General features: G+C 33.5%; 2 protein-coding genes across 9 annotated transcripts in view; one reads left to right on the top strand and one right to left on the bottom strand.

Moving 5' to 3' along the window:
* AIDA (axin interactor, dorsalization associated) overlaps window positions 1-201 on the bottom strand; it is a 50413-nt gene extending 50212 nt beyond the window's left edge. For 3 of the 5 annotated variants that reach the window (XM_079106808.1, XM_079106811.1, XM_079106810.1), the window contains exon 1: window positions 24-188. In XM_079106808.1, coding sequence (XP_078962934.1) covers window positions 24-177 — 154 coding nt within the window. In that variant the 5' untranslated portion in view covers window positions 178-188. Of the gene's footprint in view, window positions 1-23 lie in introns of all 5 variants that reach the window. The other 2 variants (XM_079106806.1, XM_079106807.1) reach the window with 1 other exon arrangement.
* Window positions 198-19143, top strand: BROX (BRO1 domain and CAAX motif containing). 4 transcript variants are annotated; one of them, XM_079106800.1, is made up of 14 exons: window positions 198-336; window positions 681-807; window positions 2226-2342; window positions 5907-6013; window positions 6351-6447; window positions 9985-10080; window positions 11054-11126; window positions 12679-12784; window positions 13471-13560; window positions 14998-15083; window positions 15930-16011; window positions 16305-16455; window positions 16818-16977; window positions 17845-19143. In XM_079106800.1, exons 3-14 carry the CDS (start codon window positions 2242-2244, stop codon window positions 17929-17931), a joined length of 1236 nt encoding a protein of 411 aa, XP_078962926.1. In that variant the 5' UTR covers window positions 198-336; window positions 681-807; window positions 2226-2241; the 3' UTR covers window positions 17932-19143. The 4 variants fall into 4 exon arrangements, with proteins under 4 accessions (XP_078962926.1, XP_078962925.1, XP_078962927.1 ...); XM_079106799.1 differs by lacking the exon at window positions 681-807 and having other exon boundaries at window positions 200-336; XM_079106801.1 differs by lacking the exon at window positions 198-336 and having other exon boundaries at window positions 806-854.
* The last annotated feature ends 279 nt before the right edge of the window (window positions 19144-19422 follow it).

Genomic DNA, 19422 nt, shown 5'->3' with positions numbered 1-19422 from the left:
TCTCGATTTGGGAAGCCCACTACCTCTTTCTTTCCTCTCGGGGGACGACAATGAGGCCCAAGAGGAAGGACCAGGGATAAACTGAAAAGTCCAGCGAAAGGAGCGTTCTGAGGTGTTACAACAGTAAGGCAGCCCCCGCCCATGCTCGGTGAGCACTACTGCCTCGGTAGCTGTCATGGCCGCCGATCACGTGACCCAGACTCGGCGCCGGCTTGGTTTCCTGTCGCTTTAGTTCGGTACTCTTGGTTCTTCGTTTCCTTCCTTTTCTCTCTTACGGAATCCAGTACTGCTTTTCTTTCCTCAGGAAAAGTGCCGAACAGACTCTTGAGAACCCAAGTAAGTATGTCAGAGGATGGGCGTTCCCCACTAATATCCCTCCCCCTGTTGTTCCCCGGAGTCCGAGCAGTAGGGTCACCTCATTTTACACCGGTCTCTATTAGATCCCTGGATAGTGATCTAAAAAAGCCACCTTCTAACGCCTTGAAACGAAAGAAAGAAAATCCATATTGATCCCAGGAATCAATGACATTAACAGCTGAATTTGCTGAATCCTCTTGCCCCGCATCTCTATTCGCTGTTAAGAGGTTTTATAAGCTAAGTAGGTGTTCGCTCGGTAGTCGTTTGCCCGCCCCTCTCCGGTTAATACTATCGTCTTTCTACCAAAATGCCTATTCTCAAAGAAAGGGGCGCGCTAGTGTTGGCGCGTGCGCAGGGGTGTTGCCCACTGTCTGGAACCGGACCCGGCACGGAGGAAGAGGCTGGGTGGTAAACAGGAAGTGGACGCTCGGGGTTCGGGACGCCCCTCAGGTAGGTTCCAGGGAGACCCGCGTCAGTGTTGGTGATCTTCTCTGGAGGTGGGTTAGGTGAAGTATTCGAACGTTGTGTTGGTACCTTTATAGGCACTCTCGCACATGCGGAGAGGGGTGTCGCTTCTACTTCACCCTCGGAATTCCTGAAAACTGTGGAGAGTGGGGTCACCGAAAGGTTTGAACGGTGGGGCGAGGCAGAGTACAGTACTTAAAATAAGTTTTTGCAGAAAATTTGCTTTCACAGAATCAAGCCTAGAGTGTGGCACTCTCTAGAGAAAGCTTGGTATGTAAGCACGCAGATGCTGTATGCAGGCTGAAAAAGAGGCTTAGTGAAAAATGTTTAGATGACATTTTCTAAAAGGACTTGTTAAGTATTTTGAGTAGTGAATGAACCTGCCCAGTTTTTCCTTGAATACACAAGGAATCATTCGGTTCTTCTCAAAACCAGTTTTGTCATGAATATCATAAGGGAGGTGCTTAATGTAAGTTTTTTATACACAGTCGACACATTTTTTCTAATAAGAAAAAGTCGATTGGCAACCTTGTATAATTCTTTCAAATTAAGTAAATTCACAATTTCTTCTGTACTATTTCCGGGAATCTAATTGCCATATGTAAATCTTTGGCTTGGCTTCCTGTATTATTACATACCTTACCTACCCAGGGACTTTTTTTCTTTTTTTAAACCTAAAAGCTGTGAAACTTGATTTTTTTTTTTTAAAGTTGGCATTTCACTTAGGTAGTTTTTCAAAAGTTTTTAGGTTAAAGTTATTAATCAAATATTGTATTGCATTTTTATTATGAAACATTGACTCACCTATTTTATAAAAATACATTTATTGTAAAACACATGCTATAAGTAATCCATTGGTATCTGCAATATGTGGGAAATATAATTAACTTAAAGACTTAACAGTGTAAATGAGGGTCATCATTTCAACATCTTACAAATTTCATTCCTTTGGTCCTGTATCCTATTTACTTGCAACTTTCCAACCAAAGTCTAGTACTACTCAAAGGTAATCTGGGAAGTTACAACATTAGTATCTCACGTTCTCTCCCAGACTATTTAGAACTTTAAGAACACCACACCACCAGGTGATTTTTCCACACATTAAAATTTAAACATTGCTGCTCTGATATATTTTAATATTGAAATTACTGTGAGCATCTTTCCAAATGCTGTTTTTATAATAGGCCTGATGTAAACATAGACTACCATGAATAAACCACCAACTAAAACAAAATTGATTTGTGTAGGTAAAGTATTTTATTTATATTTGTAAATAATACATCATTTGTATGTAAAATGCGTGTTCTATAGTAAGCTCTTAACTTAAAAATAACTTTCTTATCCTACATTCATTGTTTATGAAACGTTTTATTGAATTTTATGTATTTCTGTTTTGTTGACAGAAAACATCCAGAGAAAATGACCCATTGGTTTCATAGGAATCCATTAAAAGCTACAGCTCCTGTCTCTTTTAACTACTATGGTGTGGCCGCTGGTCCTCCTGCTTCAAAAATTTGCAAGTAAGTTTTAGTCAGACTTAAAAAGTATCATTGCCACTCTTGGATACATGATACTTTTTAGGTTCCGTGGGTAATATAAAAATGTGTAATACATTGTCCCTAATTTTATACTCCTTGTGAATTTATAAATGGTAGAGGAAGAGTTAAATTTTGGTACACATGTAGGTCTTGGTCCTTAATTTAAGACCAGCAAATGAATCTTAAATTTACTGTGTCTGAAGCAATGACAAAAGAGTTAATAGTGTAAGAGACTCAATAAAGTAGGTTATGGATATTGTTAATTGGCCAGATAGTAAGTTCATTGAATTCAGAGCAGGGAGAGATCCCTATGACTTGCAAGGGCTTTTAAGGTGATACAGGAGAAAGAATTTGAACTGGGACTTACATAAATTCCATGGCTTAATTCAGGGGTTGGCAGACTGCATCCCACAGGTTTAGCCTACTGCTTGTTTTTTAAATGAAGGTATTTTAGAACACAGATCCACATTTATTTATGAATTGTCTATAGCTCCTTAGCTGGTTTCCTCTACTACAGTAGAATTAAATAGTTCTGGCCAAGATCTTATGACCCACAAAGCTGGACATATTTACTATCTAGCCCTGTATAGAAAGTGAGGATCCCTGGTTTAGGTACGGATCGAGAGAGAAAACCGTGTTCTAAGAATAAGAGAGCAATTTGGCTGGACAAAAAGGATAGATGCAAAAAGGATAGTTTCAAAGGAACAATCAACTGACCTGACTGACTGACTGGCTCTGAGATGAAAAAGGCTTCATTCTGTATGATATATAAAACAGATAATTAAGATATTGGTGGTACCAATAAAGGATAGGAGAGATACTGCTTTGGTGGGAAGAAATGATTGGAGTACAAGGTCAGAAAATTGACTCATTAGTCTAGACCAATGGACAGCAAACTTTTTTTTTTTTTTGAGACAGGATTTTGCTGAGTTGCTACAGGACTTACCAAGTTGGTGAGGCTGATCTCGAACTTGTGATCCTCCTGAGTCTGGATTACTGGCATGCACCATTATACCCAGTTTCAGCACACTTTTTTGAAAAGTACTAAATAATAACTATTTTAGGCTTTGTGGGCCATATAGAGTTGCTGGTTCATATTCTTCTTTGTTCTTTTATATAGCCATTTAAAAATGTAAAATATATTCTTATTCTGTGAGCCATACAAAAACAAGTTATAGATTATAAATTATAGTTATAGATTATAGATTGTCAACTCTGAATCTAGACTCTTAAGAGAGTCTGGTCCCCACTTAATTGCTTTTTCTGTAGCATTGGGCAAGTCCCTCAACTTCTTTGGACTTCATTCCAAATTTATAAAATAAATAGCTTAAATCAGATATCTTTAAGGTACATTTTTCTCTGATTCTATAATTTTAAGATGAATTTAATTTTACCTAAGTTGAGCTCTAAGTGATGATTGAGTACCTAGTGGAAATTTCTGGCAAACTATTTCAGTCTAGAATAGATCTTAAGGATTCATATTTCTTCCAAGTTTAGGAATCACTTCTTTCACCTTCTAAATAAAGTGAAATCTAGATACCTCAAACAATGACTTATTCATAAGGTAGCCTGTCCCATTTTTAGTCAGCTATATGTAATTATTGGTCTGTACTTTGAAATAAACCTCCTTAGAATTAGTACTAATGAATAAGCGCTGTATCCTGCTCATTCAGGATATTAAGTCTTTGCTCTTTTCTAAACATCACAACTATGTTATAACTCTCCTAATCTCAAAAGAAAACATTTGCAAAGCTATTATTCTTTCATTCAACAAATAAGTCTGGATATGTGCTTTATCCTAGCCACCTACTAAATTCTGTGTATGCAGCCCCTACTCTCTTGGTGCTCACAATTTAAAAAGAGTCTGTCTTTAATCACCTACACATACTTCTCACTCTCTCTCCCTCTCCCCCCCCTTCTCTCTTTTTAATGTACCAGAGATTGAACCCATTGGCACTTAACCATTGAGCCACATTTCGAGCCCTTTTTATTTTTTAATTAATTATTTAATTTTTTTTTTTTTTTTTTCAGTTTTTGAGTTGCTTAGCTCCTCTCTTAAATTGCTGAGGCTGGCTTTGATTTGCAATCCTCCTACCTTAACCTCCCAATCTGCTGGGATTATAGGTGTGTGCCATTGTGCTTGACAGTCACTTAACACACATTTTAAGTGTCTTCAGTCATTGTTCATGTAATGTGATTTCTGACTAGTTGCCTTCTGGATTAGATGTGGATGTGGACAGAACCAAGTTAGAGATGAAAGTGTAGATCTAGGAATAAAAGTAGTTTTAAGATATACTAACAGCTATCAAAAGATAAAAGAAAACCAGGAAGACCAAGATTGAACATTTTCATAGGTGGAAATAAGAATGGAACATAGAAAAAATATAGAGGGAACTTTTAGAGATAAAAAGAGCACCTGGAAAATTTAGTGTCATTGGAATTATGGGAGAAAAGAATTTCAAGAAGTAAAAGGCAGATCCACAGTGTTTTTTTGCAGCAAAGAAGTAATGTATGGCAGAGTAGGGAGCTGTTTTAAAATGATTAGTAGCCACACGTTGTATGCATTGAACTATAGAATGCAATTCACTTTTAAAAGTTTTCTACTTAATAAAGTATATTTCGACATTTCGTGAGTAATGTCAAGTTCAGACCTTTTAACCCATTAAGTTCCAAGTTTTCAGTTCTGCAAATATTTCAACAAAATTGACTCAGGTACTTTAAAATAGGTTAGAAATCACATTCTAGAGCTTATATGTTATATTAGTATTATAGTATAATTATAATTAGTTTCATATAATTATTTTATATTGCATAATTACATATTATATACTGTGTTTAAGATTTTATAGGTGTTCCACATCTGGGATGATTGGGAAAAATGGATTAAGGAGATACTAAAATCATACACAAATATGAGTATGTCAAATTTGCATATTTCAAAAACTGTGAACTGGTTATTCAGTCCTAATCCCTCACTCAATCTTAAATGCATACATTTGTTTGATTGATTTGTGTGTGTATGTGTGTACGTATACTGGGGATTGAACCCAAGGACACTTTACCATTGAACTACATCCCCAGCCATTTATATTTTTAATTTAATTTTATTATATTTTATTTATAAAATTATATTTTTATTTTATTTTCGAGGCTGACCTTGAACTTGGGATCCTCCTGCCTCAGCCTCCTGAGTAGCTGGGATTACAGGCATGCACCACGTGTCCACCCTTGATTTATTTTTTATAAATATAAACTTGCTAGCTATTCTTACTGCATAATTTTTATTCATAATTTGCCCTTTTACTTGGACTAGGTTTATTTTAGTACAACTAAAATGTCATTAGAAACTTAAAATGTCATTAGAAACTTCATTTATCTCTAGTGTTAATCCTAATCAAATTAATTTTTTGGAACTTGATGATACCTTGGAGAAGGTAGGAGAGAGTATGTGGGTGGTGTTTTTTTAAAGCTTTTACATTGAAACTTTAAAGCCACTTTTATAGAGTCATTGTAACAGCTTACTTTATTGTCTCTGTTTTGTATAAGTGACTTGAGAACATCCAGGGCAAGACTCCTTGAATTGTTCACTGATTTGAGCTGTAATCCAGAAATGATGAAGAATGCTGCAGACTCATACTTTTCACTCTTGCAAGGTTAGTTACTTATTTGAACTCAGTTAAAAAAAATTATGCAAAAGTTATATTTAACTCTTATATACTTTTCAAATTTGGATAGTTTAATTTCCAGGCTGTACTTGTATTGAGTTTCAGAAATGTGAGATTGTAATGGTAGCATGTGGTTTAACATTTTGAGAATTAAATGTACATATTTCATATTACCTTACCTCAGAAGAAGGTATGGGATGTGGGAAGAGAGAGGGGTGCCAAAAATTCATTCAGGCACCTGGAAAAGTAATTATCTGAAAATATTTCTAAATAGAACACATGATATTTATTCTAAAACTAAAGTGTCTTTTATCTTTTTTATAAGGGTTCATAAATTCACTGGATGAATCTACCCAGGAAAGCAAGTTACGATATATTCAGAATTTCAAGTGGACGGATACGTTACAAGGACATGTTCCGAGGTAAGCAATGTTAATATACTAAATGGAAGCCAGTTTTTGCAACTATGTAACCAGCAATTAACTCATGATTTTGTATTTGAAGAAGAAAAATAAGGTCTGATCAGCATTTTCTCTTGCCAGGAAATTAATTAGAAGCATTGGACTTTAATTCTAATATGTAATATTAAGTAAAAGTATTACTTATTTCTCCCAGAGCATATCTACTTTTGAAAAAATTAATACAAATACTAATAAGAATTGAACAACCTTGTCTTATTTTAATAAGACACAGAGAAACATTTTGGAAATTTGGATCCTAAACTGACTTTCAGTCTTTGCCTACCTTCAAGCCAAGCAGAATTTTGGTTTTCCCCTACTTTTCTTTTTCTAAAGGATAGTTCAGATGGTCAGTCTTTCTTTCTTTGCAACTCTGTAGTCTTTTGAATCTGGGTATGTTTTTTTTTTTTTCTTATTTCTTTTTACTGTTTCTGCTCTGTTTAAAACTTTCCTTCAGAGCTTTTTCATCACTCACTTGAAACTATAGTAGATGAAATTATAACAGGAAATATGTCACAGTAGTGCTAACTTTATTCAACTCCCTTTTTTAAAAACACCTTTGAATTGTTAAAAATGCCTATATATCTTCATCTCAATTTATTTTAGAATTATTGTTTTGTAAGAAAGAAAGAGATGGACAATTGCTGGACGAATAGGGCAAATAGAGCATTATATTAGGAAGAGTATGGAGGTTGAATTCACACATACCTAGATGCTATTCCAGGTTTTCTACAAAGTAAGCATCTATCTGCTTCTTCAACTAGATTTTGGTGTTACAAGACTTTGTGAGGAACAAAATAAGAAGCATATATTAAGTAAATAATAATATAATGCCAGTCATTTAAGAGGACATTCATTAAATGTTAATTCATTTTCTTCCTTGGAAATATTGTGTGTAGAATTCATAATTGGATAAGAAGTAGGGAAGACGGATCTTTTTCAAATATTAATATTCTGGGATCTCCCAGTACTTCATTTTCTGTTTTTCTACACATGACCCCTTTTTCATCCAAAATTAAGAAATTTTTTTAAGTTAGGATTCAAACCTTTATTTTATTACATTACAGACTTTGACAGATTCTAAAATGTTTTGCATTGCATAAATTTGGCCCACCATACCAAAGTTTTATTCCATGTTAGAGCAAGCTACTATTTATCATTTTTTAGCATTTTATGAGACAATGAAGAATTATGTGATGAAAACCCAAACTCAGCACATGTGAGATTTCTGATTTCACAGCTGCGATTGTGCTGTGAATCTTACCTTTCTGAAAAATTATTTATTGAATTGTACATGCTCTGACTGCTGCTTAGATGTGGTATTACAGAAATGGAGTGTTTTGGAACAAGATGGATTGAAAAAAATGAGTATAAAAATGAAAAGAGTTATTCGTTTGGTTTTGCATAAATTAAGAAAACTGTCGTGTGATTTAAAAGTACAGCTAGAAATTAGAAATGCACAGTACATCGCCAGGTGTAATTCCTTTGAAATTTCTATTTCAAAAAAGAATAAGCTATTAAACTTTTTTTCAAGAGGGTAAACTGTTTTGAGGAGTTTGTTCATAAACTTCTTTTATGTAAGAACATGAAAATTATATCAATTTATAAATTATAATATTTATATTTAAAAATTATAACTTATTTTAATTACAGTGTTTTCTAACTTTGTGTGTATGTGACTGTGCATGTGTGTGTGTGTGTGTGTGTGTGTGTGTGTGTTGGTGGTGGTGGTGCTGGGGATTAAACCCAAGGCCTTACACTTATTAAGGAAGGGCTCACACTTGCAGCCCACAATTTTTTTGTTTTGTTTTGCTTTTGTGGTACTGGGGATGGAACCCAGGGCCTTGCACTTGATAGGCAAGTTCTCTACCACTGAGCTGCAACCTTAGCTTTGTAATTTGAATTTTGAGAACAGGCTGGCCTCAAACTTGGAATCTTCTTCCTAGTATTACAGGAAATAGCTGGGATTACAGGTATGTGCCATTTTGCCTGGCTTAAAAAAAAAAAAAAAGATGTAAAAAGTGGCCATATTTCCATTCTTTTTAAGATAAATAAAAAATACAAACTAGAGTCATTCTTCTAATCTCTTCCCTTTATGTAGCTTTTCAATATCTACCTAATTTTACATGTTTAAAATGAAGATGTTATTTCTGCTTATTTCTTCAGTTGAAATAAATGTGTAAAGAATTTGCAGATTCTTGAAATGATAGTGAATAAATTGGTGTTCTTATCATTTACTTAACACACTTTGCTATCTTTTTTATGTCATAGTAATAGAATATGAAGGAAACAAGTACATATACTTGTTTTCAGGATCTTTTCCTTTGTAAAATACTGATTGTCGTGGCACTCAAAATCTTCTACCGTGTACTTCATTTTGGCATTTCATCATTCTTCAATTTCTTTTTGCATACTTTCTGCTCCAGTCAAGCAGGTTGAATCAGTTCTGTTGGAAAAATCTTTATATTTTTGTGTTTCGACAGCACAATTTTCTCACCTGGAATGTCTTCTGCTCCCTTGTAGTTATCTCTTAAGGCACAATTCATATTTTATATATATCATTCATCATTTTTAATCATTCTAGCCTACAACTACCTTTTCCATCTTTTTTATTCATAAAAATATTTTTAGTTGTAGCTGGACACAATTCCTTTATGTGTATTTTTTTGTTGTTGTGTGCTGAGGATTGAACCCCGTTCTTCACATGTGCAGGGTGAACACTTTACCACTGAGCTAAAAAAAAATTATTTTATATATATTTTTAGTTGATGAACCTTTATTTCATTCATTCATTCATTTATATGTGGTGCTAAGAATCAAACCCAGTGCCTCACACGTTAGGCATGCACTCTACCACTAAGCCATAACCCCAGCCCCTTTTCTTTCCTCTTAATTCTGTTTTCTTAATATGTGGTATAAGAACCATCCATTTCAGAATCAATTGAGTATTTGATAAAAATACAGATTCTGGGCTCCATTTCAGATTTTCTGACTTTTTGAGGTTAAGTCCCAGAAATCTGTCTTTAAAGCTACTCTATGTACAATAATCTTGGAGAAGTACTGTTACATTTATTATTACGAGTTACATAGTACATACTACACCACTGTATTTAGCCATTTATTGATAATTACTGTCTTATCTTCCCATCTATATTAAACACAAGAACTATTTTCATTATTCATACTCAGACACACACCCATTAGCATATTGATCTTTGTAATTTTGAGGTGGACGTCTGATAGGCTTCATGTAGCAATGTCTTAAGAATTTATAGAACTTAGTTGGGTGTGGCGGCACACACTTATAATTCCAGCAACTTGGGAGCTGAGGTAAGAAAATTGAAAGTTCAAGGTCAGCCTCAGCAATTCAGTGACAATTTGTCTCAGAATAAAATAAATAAAAATATCTGGGAATGTAGCTCAATGGTAAAGTGCCCCTGTGTTCAATCCCAAATTCCAATAAAATAAAATAAATAATAATGATCATGTTTTTAATTTCAGTGCCCAGCAGGATGCTGTTTTTGAATTAATTTCCATGGGATTTAATGTAGCTCTATGGTATACCAAATATGCTTCAAGACTGGCAGGAAAAGAAAAGTAAGTTAAAAGGAAAAGGATTTTATGTGCATAATATGATATTTTTCAAATATATTGAATTTCATTATTAAAAAGAGTTAGACTATTGATCAAAAAAGTACCACTTTGAGTGAGTGCAAGTTTGCCACATATTTTAAGTTTTAGAATTATGGAGTCTAGTGTTAAGAGAGGAAATTTTTTTAATAATCTTATAATGTGAAAGGTCTTTCTAAATAAGACTCCATACCAAGAAGCTGTAAAGGAAAAGACTAAATATTTGTCCACTTAGAAGTCCTATAACAAAGTTTAAGAAACACATACAAAATTGGTTCAAAACATAGCAATACATATGAAAATTATTCATTTTTATATTGTATACTCTTAAAATCAGCAAAAAACAGTTGAAAATAAGCCATGGACATGAATAGGCAATTCATAGAAAAAGAAATACAAAAGGTTTTAAGTATATGAAAAGATGTCTCAAAGGACTAAAAGAATTACAAAATGAGGTAAATTTTTTTTGATAGATGAAGTGGCTATATCAATAGGAAACTGGCAAAATTGTTATGATTTATCTGTACATAGGAATAGTATGATACCATTGAAAAATAAAGTTGAATTGTGTGTACTGATACAAAATCATCTGTAAAGTGATAAAAATGAGCAGAGTAGTGAATATAGCTATCATTTGATATGTACAAGTGCTTGCTTATGACAGAAGAATCTAGAAGGTAAGACCAGAAGACTGTCTAGTTTATCTCTAGTCAGGGTTTCTCTCTTTTTTTAATTTGTAGTATCTTATCTTTAGATATCATTTGCATTTGTTGCTTTGACACATAAAAGTGTGAGAATTAGATTTTTTTTTTTATTAAAAGAAAGAAAACTAGTGATGAGAAACACAAATAACTGATTTGGCCTAATGATAATGTGTTAGTTGTTGGTTTTAGTACCAAAAATGGGATTCATCCTCTTATAATGTAAAACTATCTTTAAGCATAACAGAAGATGAAGCAAAGGAAGTTCATCGAAGCCTGAAAATTGCAGCTGGGATTTTTAAACATTTAAAGGTAAAAATAAAAAAAATTATATATTGATTTCTAATGCTTTAATTCTTAAATAATTTTTACTTTTTGGCAGGGGAAGAAGAACATTTACATGTTGCATGTGAAAAGAGCTAGTACTGTCCCTCCAGTATCTGCAGGAGATTGTTCTAGGGCAAACTGCTCCCTTTCCCTTGGGATGCTAAAATAAGTGTGGATGCTCATGTCCCTTTTATAAAATGGCGTAGTATTTACATATGCTGTGTACTCCCTCTCATATTCTTTAAATCATCTTAAGTTTGCTTATAATATCTAATGCAGTGTAAATGCAAATGCTGTGTAAATAGTTGTTATACTGTATTGTTTAGAGAATAATGACAAAACAGTATACATGTTCAGCATACATACATTTTTTTTTTTTCCCAAATATTTTCAGTCCAAGGTGTCTGAGGATGTGGTTGTGGAAACCATGAATACATAGGGCCAACTGTGTATGTATATGTTCTGTTTACCTTATTTAAAAGTACCTTATTGATGAGTGTAGCCAATTACTGAGTATCAGTGTCTCCACTTTAGTCTTAAAACACCAGAGACTCTTAAATTAAAAATTTTCAATTCAATTTTCAACTGTTTATTTTTTTGTCTCTTCTGAAAAGATAGACAAAACCAAAGCATTTCTCATTGCTCTTTGTAGCAGCTGCCAGGAGCAGTCATATATGATTCCACAGAACTGAACTTCTAATGGTATTCTCAGTACATCAGTAAAAATGTTGGAGAGGCAGTTATTGCACTCATACATTGAATTACCTGGAGATACAAATATAGGTATATGTCAATGTATATCTATATATATATATAGCGAGAGAGAGGAGAGAGAGTTTTTTTTTTTGGTACTGGGGATTGAATTTAGGGGCACTTGACCACTGAGCCATATCCTCAGCCCTATTTTGTATTTTATTTAGAGACAGGATCTCACTGAGTTGCTAAGCACTTTGCTTTTGCTGAGGCTGGCTTTGAACTCACCATCCTCCTTTCTTAACCTCCTGAGCCACTGGGATTACAGGTGTGTGCCACATGAATTGCCTGGAAATATGGTGGGCATAGGAGAAAAAATAATGTGTTTTCCAACTAGAATTCCCCTTCTCTTCATTCTAACCAAACTATTTATTAAAGACCTCCTGGAGGCTCAGTGTTGGGTTTTTTCCCATGACAAAATAAGATCCTGAATTAAGTGTAAAATTTTAGTATTATATCTTCAATAAGTGAACAATTCAGGCTGTCATGCAAAAGGAATTTTGTTTACTATTTCAATGAAACATTTTCTAAGGTGGGAGTGTGACTTCCATTGTAAGTAGTCTATTATAACCAAAATTCTGCTCTTGAATTTCTTTCTAAATTTTAGTGTACAGGGGCTTATATTATCTGTAAGCTTAGTATTGCTCCTTTTTCACAATTATTGTTTGCACCTTAAATTTCCAGCAAATTCACCAGTTGAATGTCTTATTACTTCCAATTTTCATCTCTTTTTAAAACTGGGTTAATATGAAATTTGGCATCTTTTGTTTTCTTTCTCTCCCAGGAAAGTCATATCCCCAAACTTATTACTCCTGCAGAAAAGGGAAGGGATTTAGAGGCACGACTCATAGAAGCTTATATTATCCAGTGTCAGGCTGAAGCTCAAGAAGGTATCCTAAATATTGTAAACTTTTTCTTTTTTGTTTTTGTTTTGGGGAAAGTCAATATTTGCACTTAATTATTCTTTTTAAAATTTTTTCAAAATCAAAATTAGCTCCAATTGAGTTTCAAGTTTTAGAAATCTCACTGAGGAATAATTTTACCTTTGACATTGAACTTTCAGGAACAGATCTTACAACTGAATGACTTTTTTAAAGAGGATTTTGATTCCATTCCATTTCTGACAGTATAAAATTAATTCTTTAACTCTTCATTTTCTCCACTACTATGTTCATTCTTTTTTCTCTCCCACTTTGACTTACTTTGAAGTCTCCATCTTTTTAGTAGCAAGAAACAGTGGGAATTATATGATAACAATTAACAAACTTTGTAGGCTTTTTTTTTTTTATTCCAAATGCTGGTGCTCTGAAAGTATTTTTTATATCAATTTATATTGTAGTAATTCTCTTCAGTTAACCAGTAATTGACAGTTGGTTTGTTTAATGAAATGGTAACAGAACCATCAAGCTGTGTTTTCTGTTTGTTTACATTTTCTCTTCTTTTCATAGTAAAAGTTAACAATAACTGTATGAAAACCCCAAAAGATTATCAGGCTGTCTTTTGCTATTAAAATTGAACTTACTGTGAGTGGAAATGAATGTAATTATAGATTCCTTTTATTGTGTGTTGGTTACAGTAACAATTGCCCGAGCAATTGAACTTAAACATGCTCCTGGACTAATTGCTGCACTGGCATATGAAACAGCCAATTTTTATCAAAAAGCTGGTAAGCTAATTCTGTTGTTATACTTTTATTTATTTATTTATTTATTTATTTATTTATTTTGACAGTGCTGGGGATTGAACCCAGGGTCTTGTGCTTATGAGGCAAACACTCTACCAACTGAGCTATATCCCCAGCCCCTATATTAGTATTCTTTAGATTTTAGATTTATTTGCTCTTGACTGAGTGGGGAACAGAACAAAAAGATTCTAAGTTTTCCATTATTTGGAAAACTAGAATAATATCTTGATTACTTTATTGATGATGATTAAAGAATTAGAGCTGCTCACAGTTAATATGCTGCATAACTTTTAATGGAAAGGACAATACTGTACTTTTTAACCAGTCATCTAATAAGTATGTGGCTCTTTTGCTTCTAAGGTTTTGATTGTTACTATAATCTTATAATTACTGTCCTTTTTTCAGATAAGAAACAAACTAAAGGGTTAACATACTCAACCCATAACTGCTAGCAGGTGGGAAGTTGAGACCAGAACACAGTTCCTACTATTATCCTATTATTATTTTCATTTACTAGTTTAGGAGCCTTGTATATGTTTCTTTTTATGAGATAGTTACTATTTTAGTTGTTGAGTAAAGTTGAATATATTTACAGCTGAGGGGAGTAGACAACATGTAATTACATTATTGTATCACGAATTATCATGGTGTTACAGAAATGAAATAAGAACCTCGATTGTGGGTGTTCTAGAGAAGGCTCTTGAGAGGAAGGTGGCTTCTCAGCCTCATTTTGAAATATACATAGAACTTTTGTGGTGTTTCTTAGAGAGCTTTAGTGTGTGAGAACAGAACATTTTGTACTATGTACAGAGATAAGAAAGAGCACATTTTGGCACCTTCAGACAGTTGTAGCTGAAACACAGGATGAGTAAAGGGAGAAAAGACTGGGAAAATATGTTTGTATAAGATCAAGAAGTGGTTTGTAAGCCTAGGTAAAAAGTTTGGCCTTGATTCTATAGGTATTTGGAACCCATTAAAAAGATACAAAGTGAGTCTTAGTGGTTTTGATTTGAATTTGAGAAAGATCCCCCTAGTTTCAGTATGAGATAGGCTGGCTTCTTGGAGTAGTAGGCTGACTCAGCACTTAGGAAGAAATTCTCAGTCTTTGGAAAAGAAACAAAATTTGGAAGGAATGGTATTTGAAATTCTTGGTCCATATCTATTTTTAATCTGTGTCTTAGAAAGTTAAATTAATCATCAAATCAAAAATATGTCATGGTATTTAATCTTACATAGCTTAAAATATAATTGTGAGAAGTCAAATCATTTTTAATAAGGAAGGTTTTTTAAAATAAATCTATAAATGCTTGAATCTTAGACTTGAATGGCATTCTGCTGTTAGCATCAGAATACATGAACTAAAAGTCTTCTAGTGAATCAGGGTGAAATTATATTTTGCTTTTTAAAATGTAACTTTAGATCATACTTTATCCAGTTTGGAGCCTGCATATTCTGCAAAATGGAGAAAATATCTTCACTTGAAAATGTGTTTCTACACAGCTTACGTAAGTATTAATAGCCCTAAAAATGATGTAAACTACTGTCTTTCCATTCCCTTGAGTGCCAGGTCTCTCATCTTGCCAGACTCTTTTAGCATTTTGCAAATAATGGGCAGTTCTTAGTAAGTGTTCACTGGCATTATAGCCATTTGGGGCTGACATGGGCGGAAAGAGATGATGTAGAATTGTAGACCTAGATTATAGCAGTGGACTTAATTATTTGATTCAGAACTCCCCATACGCTATAACCTTCTATGTGCTTAACAAAAATTTTCTCCATTGTGGTTGACTAAATCTAATCTATATATCACCTAGATTGGTGAACCATCACCATCCACTATTTTGGAAGTTACTTATCTGTTTATTATACCCACCAAACTTAATTATTATTTTATTGATTAAGTATTATGTGAGAGTGAGTCAAAACCCCTCAAGTCTCAGCAAACGTTTTTCTTTCTTATGGTTTATAATCTGTTTTGCACTTACTGCCTGAGATCATGTGTAATTCCTGCACATTTAAAGAGTAAACTTTCAGGCTGATACATTTCTTTTAAAACCTCTTTGGAGTTCTTAACCTCAAAACATTAGCACAGTAATTTCTTCCTTTATCTGCCATGTCCTGATTTTAACAGATTTTAGCAAGTAACTTTTGCTCTCAGGAAATGGTTAGAAGGCTAAGTTCAGCTAAAGGCTTGACTTAATTCTACCTTCTGTATGAATTGAGATGGGAAAAGTTTACTCAAGTATAGAGATGTAAGGGATTATTGATACTTCAAACAACGGATAAAGACATTTATCTGACTCGTATAAGTATAGGGAGAGAATGAATAAACGTGTTTCTCTTTTTATCAGGCTTATTGTTATCATGGTCAGACTTTGTTGGCTAGTGATAAATGTGGTGAAGCAATCAGGTCTTTGCAAGAAGCAGAAAAATGTAAGTATTCCTGTTAGAATTTTAACTCCTTTTATTAAAATAGATATTTTACCATAAAGGGGAATAAATAGGCAATTAAGAGATTTTGGCTGAGTTCATGAAAGGGAATGAGGACAGATGAAGTAACTGGAGGGAAAAAAGTGTTTCAAATTTAGAATATGTAGAAAATGCCCACCTTGCACTTAGAATATTATTATTAGTATTTCTGTTACTCCAATTAGGAGCAGCAGAAATCTTAACCGCTGATTTAAGACTTTTAAGTATAAATAGATGTTTATTCCTTTCATGGGCAGTGTATGCAAAGGCAGAAGCATTATGCAAAGAATATGGAGAAACTAAAGGACCTGGACCAACAGTCAAACCTTCAGGACACTTGTTCTTTAGGAAACTGGGAAACCTTGTGAAGAATACCCTAGAAAAATGTCAAAGAGAAAATGGATTTATGTGAGTACAACTAAATATATGATATTAACATTGTCAGCTTATAATTGTATTAAAATATTAATATTTTAGTAATATCATAATTTCTGTTAGTCTCTGTTCTCAAAGGTTTCACCTTTCATCACTTCCTTGGAAATAGTTATTAATCCAGGTTAATGCTCTTCTTTGCATTCTTATGGCACTTTTTAATAATAGCTTCAGTTACTCTGCATTGTAATTGACAAGGTTTCTTGACTTTCTCACCTACTCTTCTCTGAACTACATGAGACAGGGAAGTCTCTGACCTCTCATTACATTGATGAATATATTAGGAACTCAGTTACTGAATAAATGAATGAATCACTATTTAAATTGCTTTTTTGCAGTTACTTTCAAAAAATTCCAACAGAAGCCCCACAGCTGGAACTCAAAGCAAATTATGGGCTCGTAGAGCCAGTGCCTTTTGAATTTCCTCCTACAAGTGCTCACTGGACACCGGAAACGTTGGCTGCATTTGATCTCACCAAGAGACCCAAGGATGATGGTGTATGAGAATGGGGTTTTCTTTCTGCTCACAAAACTTTAAAAATGCTAACTCAGCATTTTGATATTTTTCTCTATTTAAATAAATACTTGTTTGTCTATGTTAAATCAGCTAATTACAGTGTTTGATGTAATCTTTTGTAGAGCACTATGAGATAAAGCCTCTAGATCTTCAGTGGCCTCTGAATGGCATTATTTTCAACTTTTTACAACTTGTCATTGCCTCCTTCTTTAATATGAGAGTTTATGTTACTATAATAATACTCTCTTTTTCCCTATTGCAGGGTATCTAATATAATTTCAGCATTCCTTGAGTCATCCAGGGGTAAAATAAGAATGCTTTTATTCATTTATATCTAAGTAAAACTTGGTGTTTTAAATCAAGCTCACATGGAAATTTTGAGATTTAAATTCCAACAAACTGGAAATCTATGACAAAAAGAATGGGAATAATTTTGCAAGAAGAGTTTCTTGAAATTGCATTTTTTAATGTAATTCCATTCCCATACTAAAGCAGTTATTCTTTAAAATAACTTTATATCCTGATCAACTTCCTAAGAAAAAGCCTGTTACTGTTCTAAGTTCATTTCAAACGCATAGATCCATTACTCAATTTCTCCCTCCTCAGAGAATATGGATTAGGAGGACCATTTGCTTGACTTTTGCCTACAGTCTGGGTTTTCCTCCTCACTGAAATTTTGCCTGTAACTGTATCTTAAAATGAATTGATCTGTAGTTTCTGCAGTAGCTTGGTTAATCTCAGTGTCACTTCAGTCAGTATTGTACATTTTAAAAAGTCTGAAGTAGAAAAGATCTCCTGTTTGTTTTCTGAGCTTATGTACTAAATACTGTATTTTTCCTTCTCTTTAGGCCAAACCCAAGCCCGATGAAGAAGTGAAACCTGTGAAAGAACCAGATATCAAACCTCAAAAGGACACTGGGTGCTATCTCTCCTAAAACATAAAATGTGCTTAGAATTCTTCTACAGTTAGATAAGAAAACCACACAACTTGTGTTCACATTTCTTGGAATGATTTCTCTGAGGCTTATAGCATAATTATTACATTCAGAGGGGATCTACCTTCAGTGCATTTGTTCTTGATTTTTAAGGTGGTGAAGATGTTTTTAATCAGGACAACATTTGGAAGGTTTCATTGTGTCTCTGACAGGTATATTTGATGATTGGATCTTTTTTGAACTCTGGTTAGTAAGTTCCAGCTTAATGTATTGTAGGCCTGAATTGTTTTCAGGTATGTTTTCCTGTCTTCACAAAAATGTTTATTTTTATTTTCCTTTTATTTGATCCAGAAGAATGGCAAGAATCAATTTCAAGCAGAGACAGTCTTTTTCCCCTTACCCTTGTGTAAATTGTAGCACAGACTTGTTATGTTCTGAGTCAGTTATCTTTTCTGGTGGGGGGAAAAAGCTCTTATAGTTAAAGATCAGAAAACTTTCATACCAATCCCTTACACATGCTGGAATCTATAATTTACTCAAAAATTAATGTTTATAGATAAGTTGAGACATTTAAGAACTTTTCCTTATTCTAGTATCTGCTTCATTCATTCTCAAAATCCTACAATGATTTTTATAAATACCTTTTCTATTGGGTTTTTTACTTAGAGGATAGAACTTTGTAAGTGTTTAATGTTTATATGTAAGGGAAGACAGTAAGAATGAAAAATGGTTTTTGAAGAAGTAAATATTGCATGATATAAAGAAAAAACATTAAACGTGAATGAGATCGGTTGTCCTGTATCACACTGGTGACTACTACTTTGTTCGAGAAGCTTATTAGTAAAATGCCTTTGTTAGCTGATTTTGGTGTACATTGTTTTTATATGGTTTTCTAATACATATGCACATATCTCCTACCACAGTTGCATTGCTTTAGGTCAAAGGCCATAGCAAAAACTTAGAGAACAAACATAGATACAGAATGATCTTAAAAAATGAATTTAATAGGGCTGGCAATATAGCTCTGTAGTAAAAGACCCTGGGAAAAGATTATAATCATTTGAAACAGTTTAGTATATACACAGACTTGAGAAATAGTTCATAATACTTAAACAAAATTCACATATCTGTAGATTTATCTTGTGTTGATTATTCTCCTGAAGAGTTAATTTACTATTATAAATGACAGATTGGTTTTTTTAACGGAAATAACAGTAGTATATTTTGAAAGCTTACTATGTTCCAGGCATTGTGCTGAGCACTTACATAGATATACCATTGAGTTCACACAGCAACCCTTAATAAATATGTAAAATCTGTGTAAAGTGTCAAAATAGGAATATGCATTTTATTATGAAGAATGAGTAAATTATGTCTAGCTGTATCAAGATTGTGTTCAAATAAATGATTGCTTAAATCAGATATCATATTTTACACTGCTTTTGAAAAGCTATATGAAATTCAAGGTTTTTTTTTTAATATGTGGAAATG

Source organism: Sciurus vulgaris (genome assembly GCF_902686455.1).
Source record: "Sciurus vulgaris genome assembly, chromosome: 12".
In the NCBI taxonomy this organism is placed as follows: Eukaryota; Metazoa; Chordata; class Mammalia; order Rodentia; family Sciuridae; genus Sciurus; species Sciurus vulgaris.
Note: the sequence above shows the minus strand (reverse complement) of the source record. Positions and strands in the feature narration are given on the sequence as shown.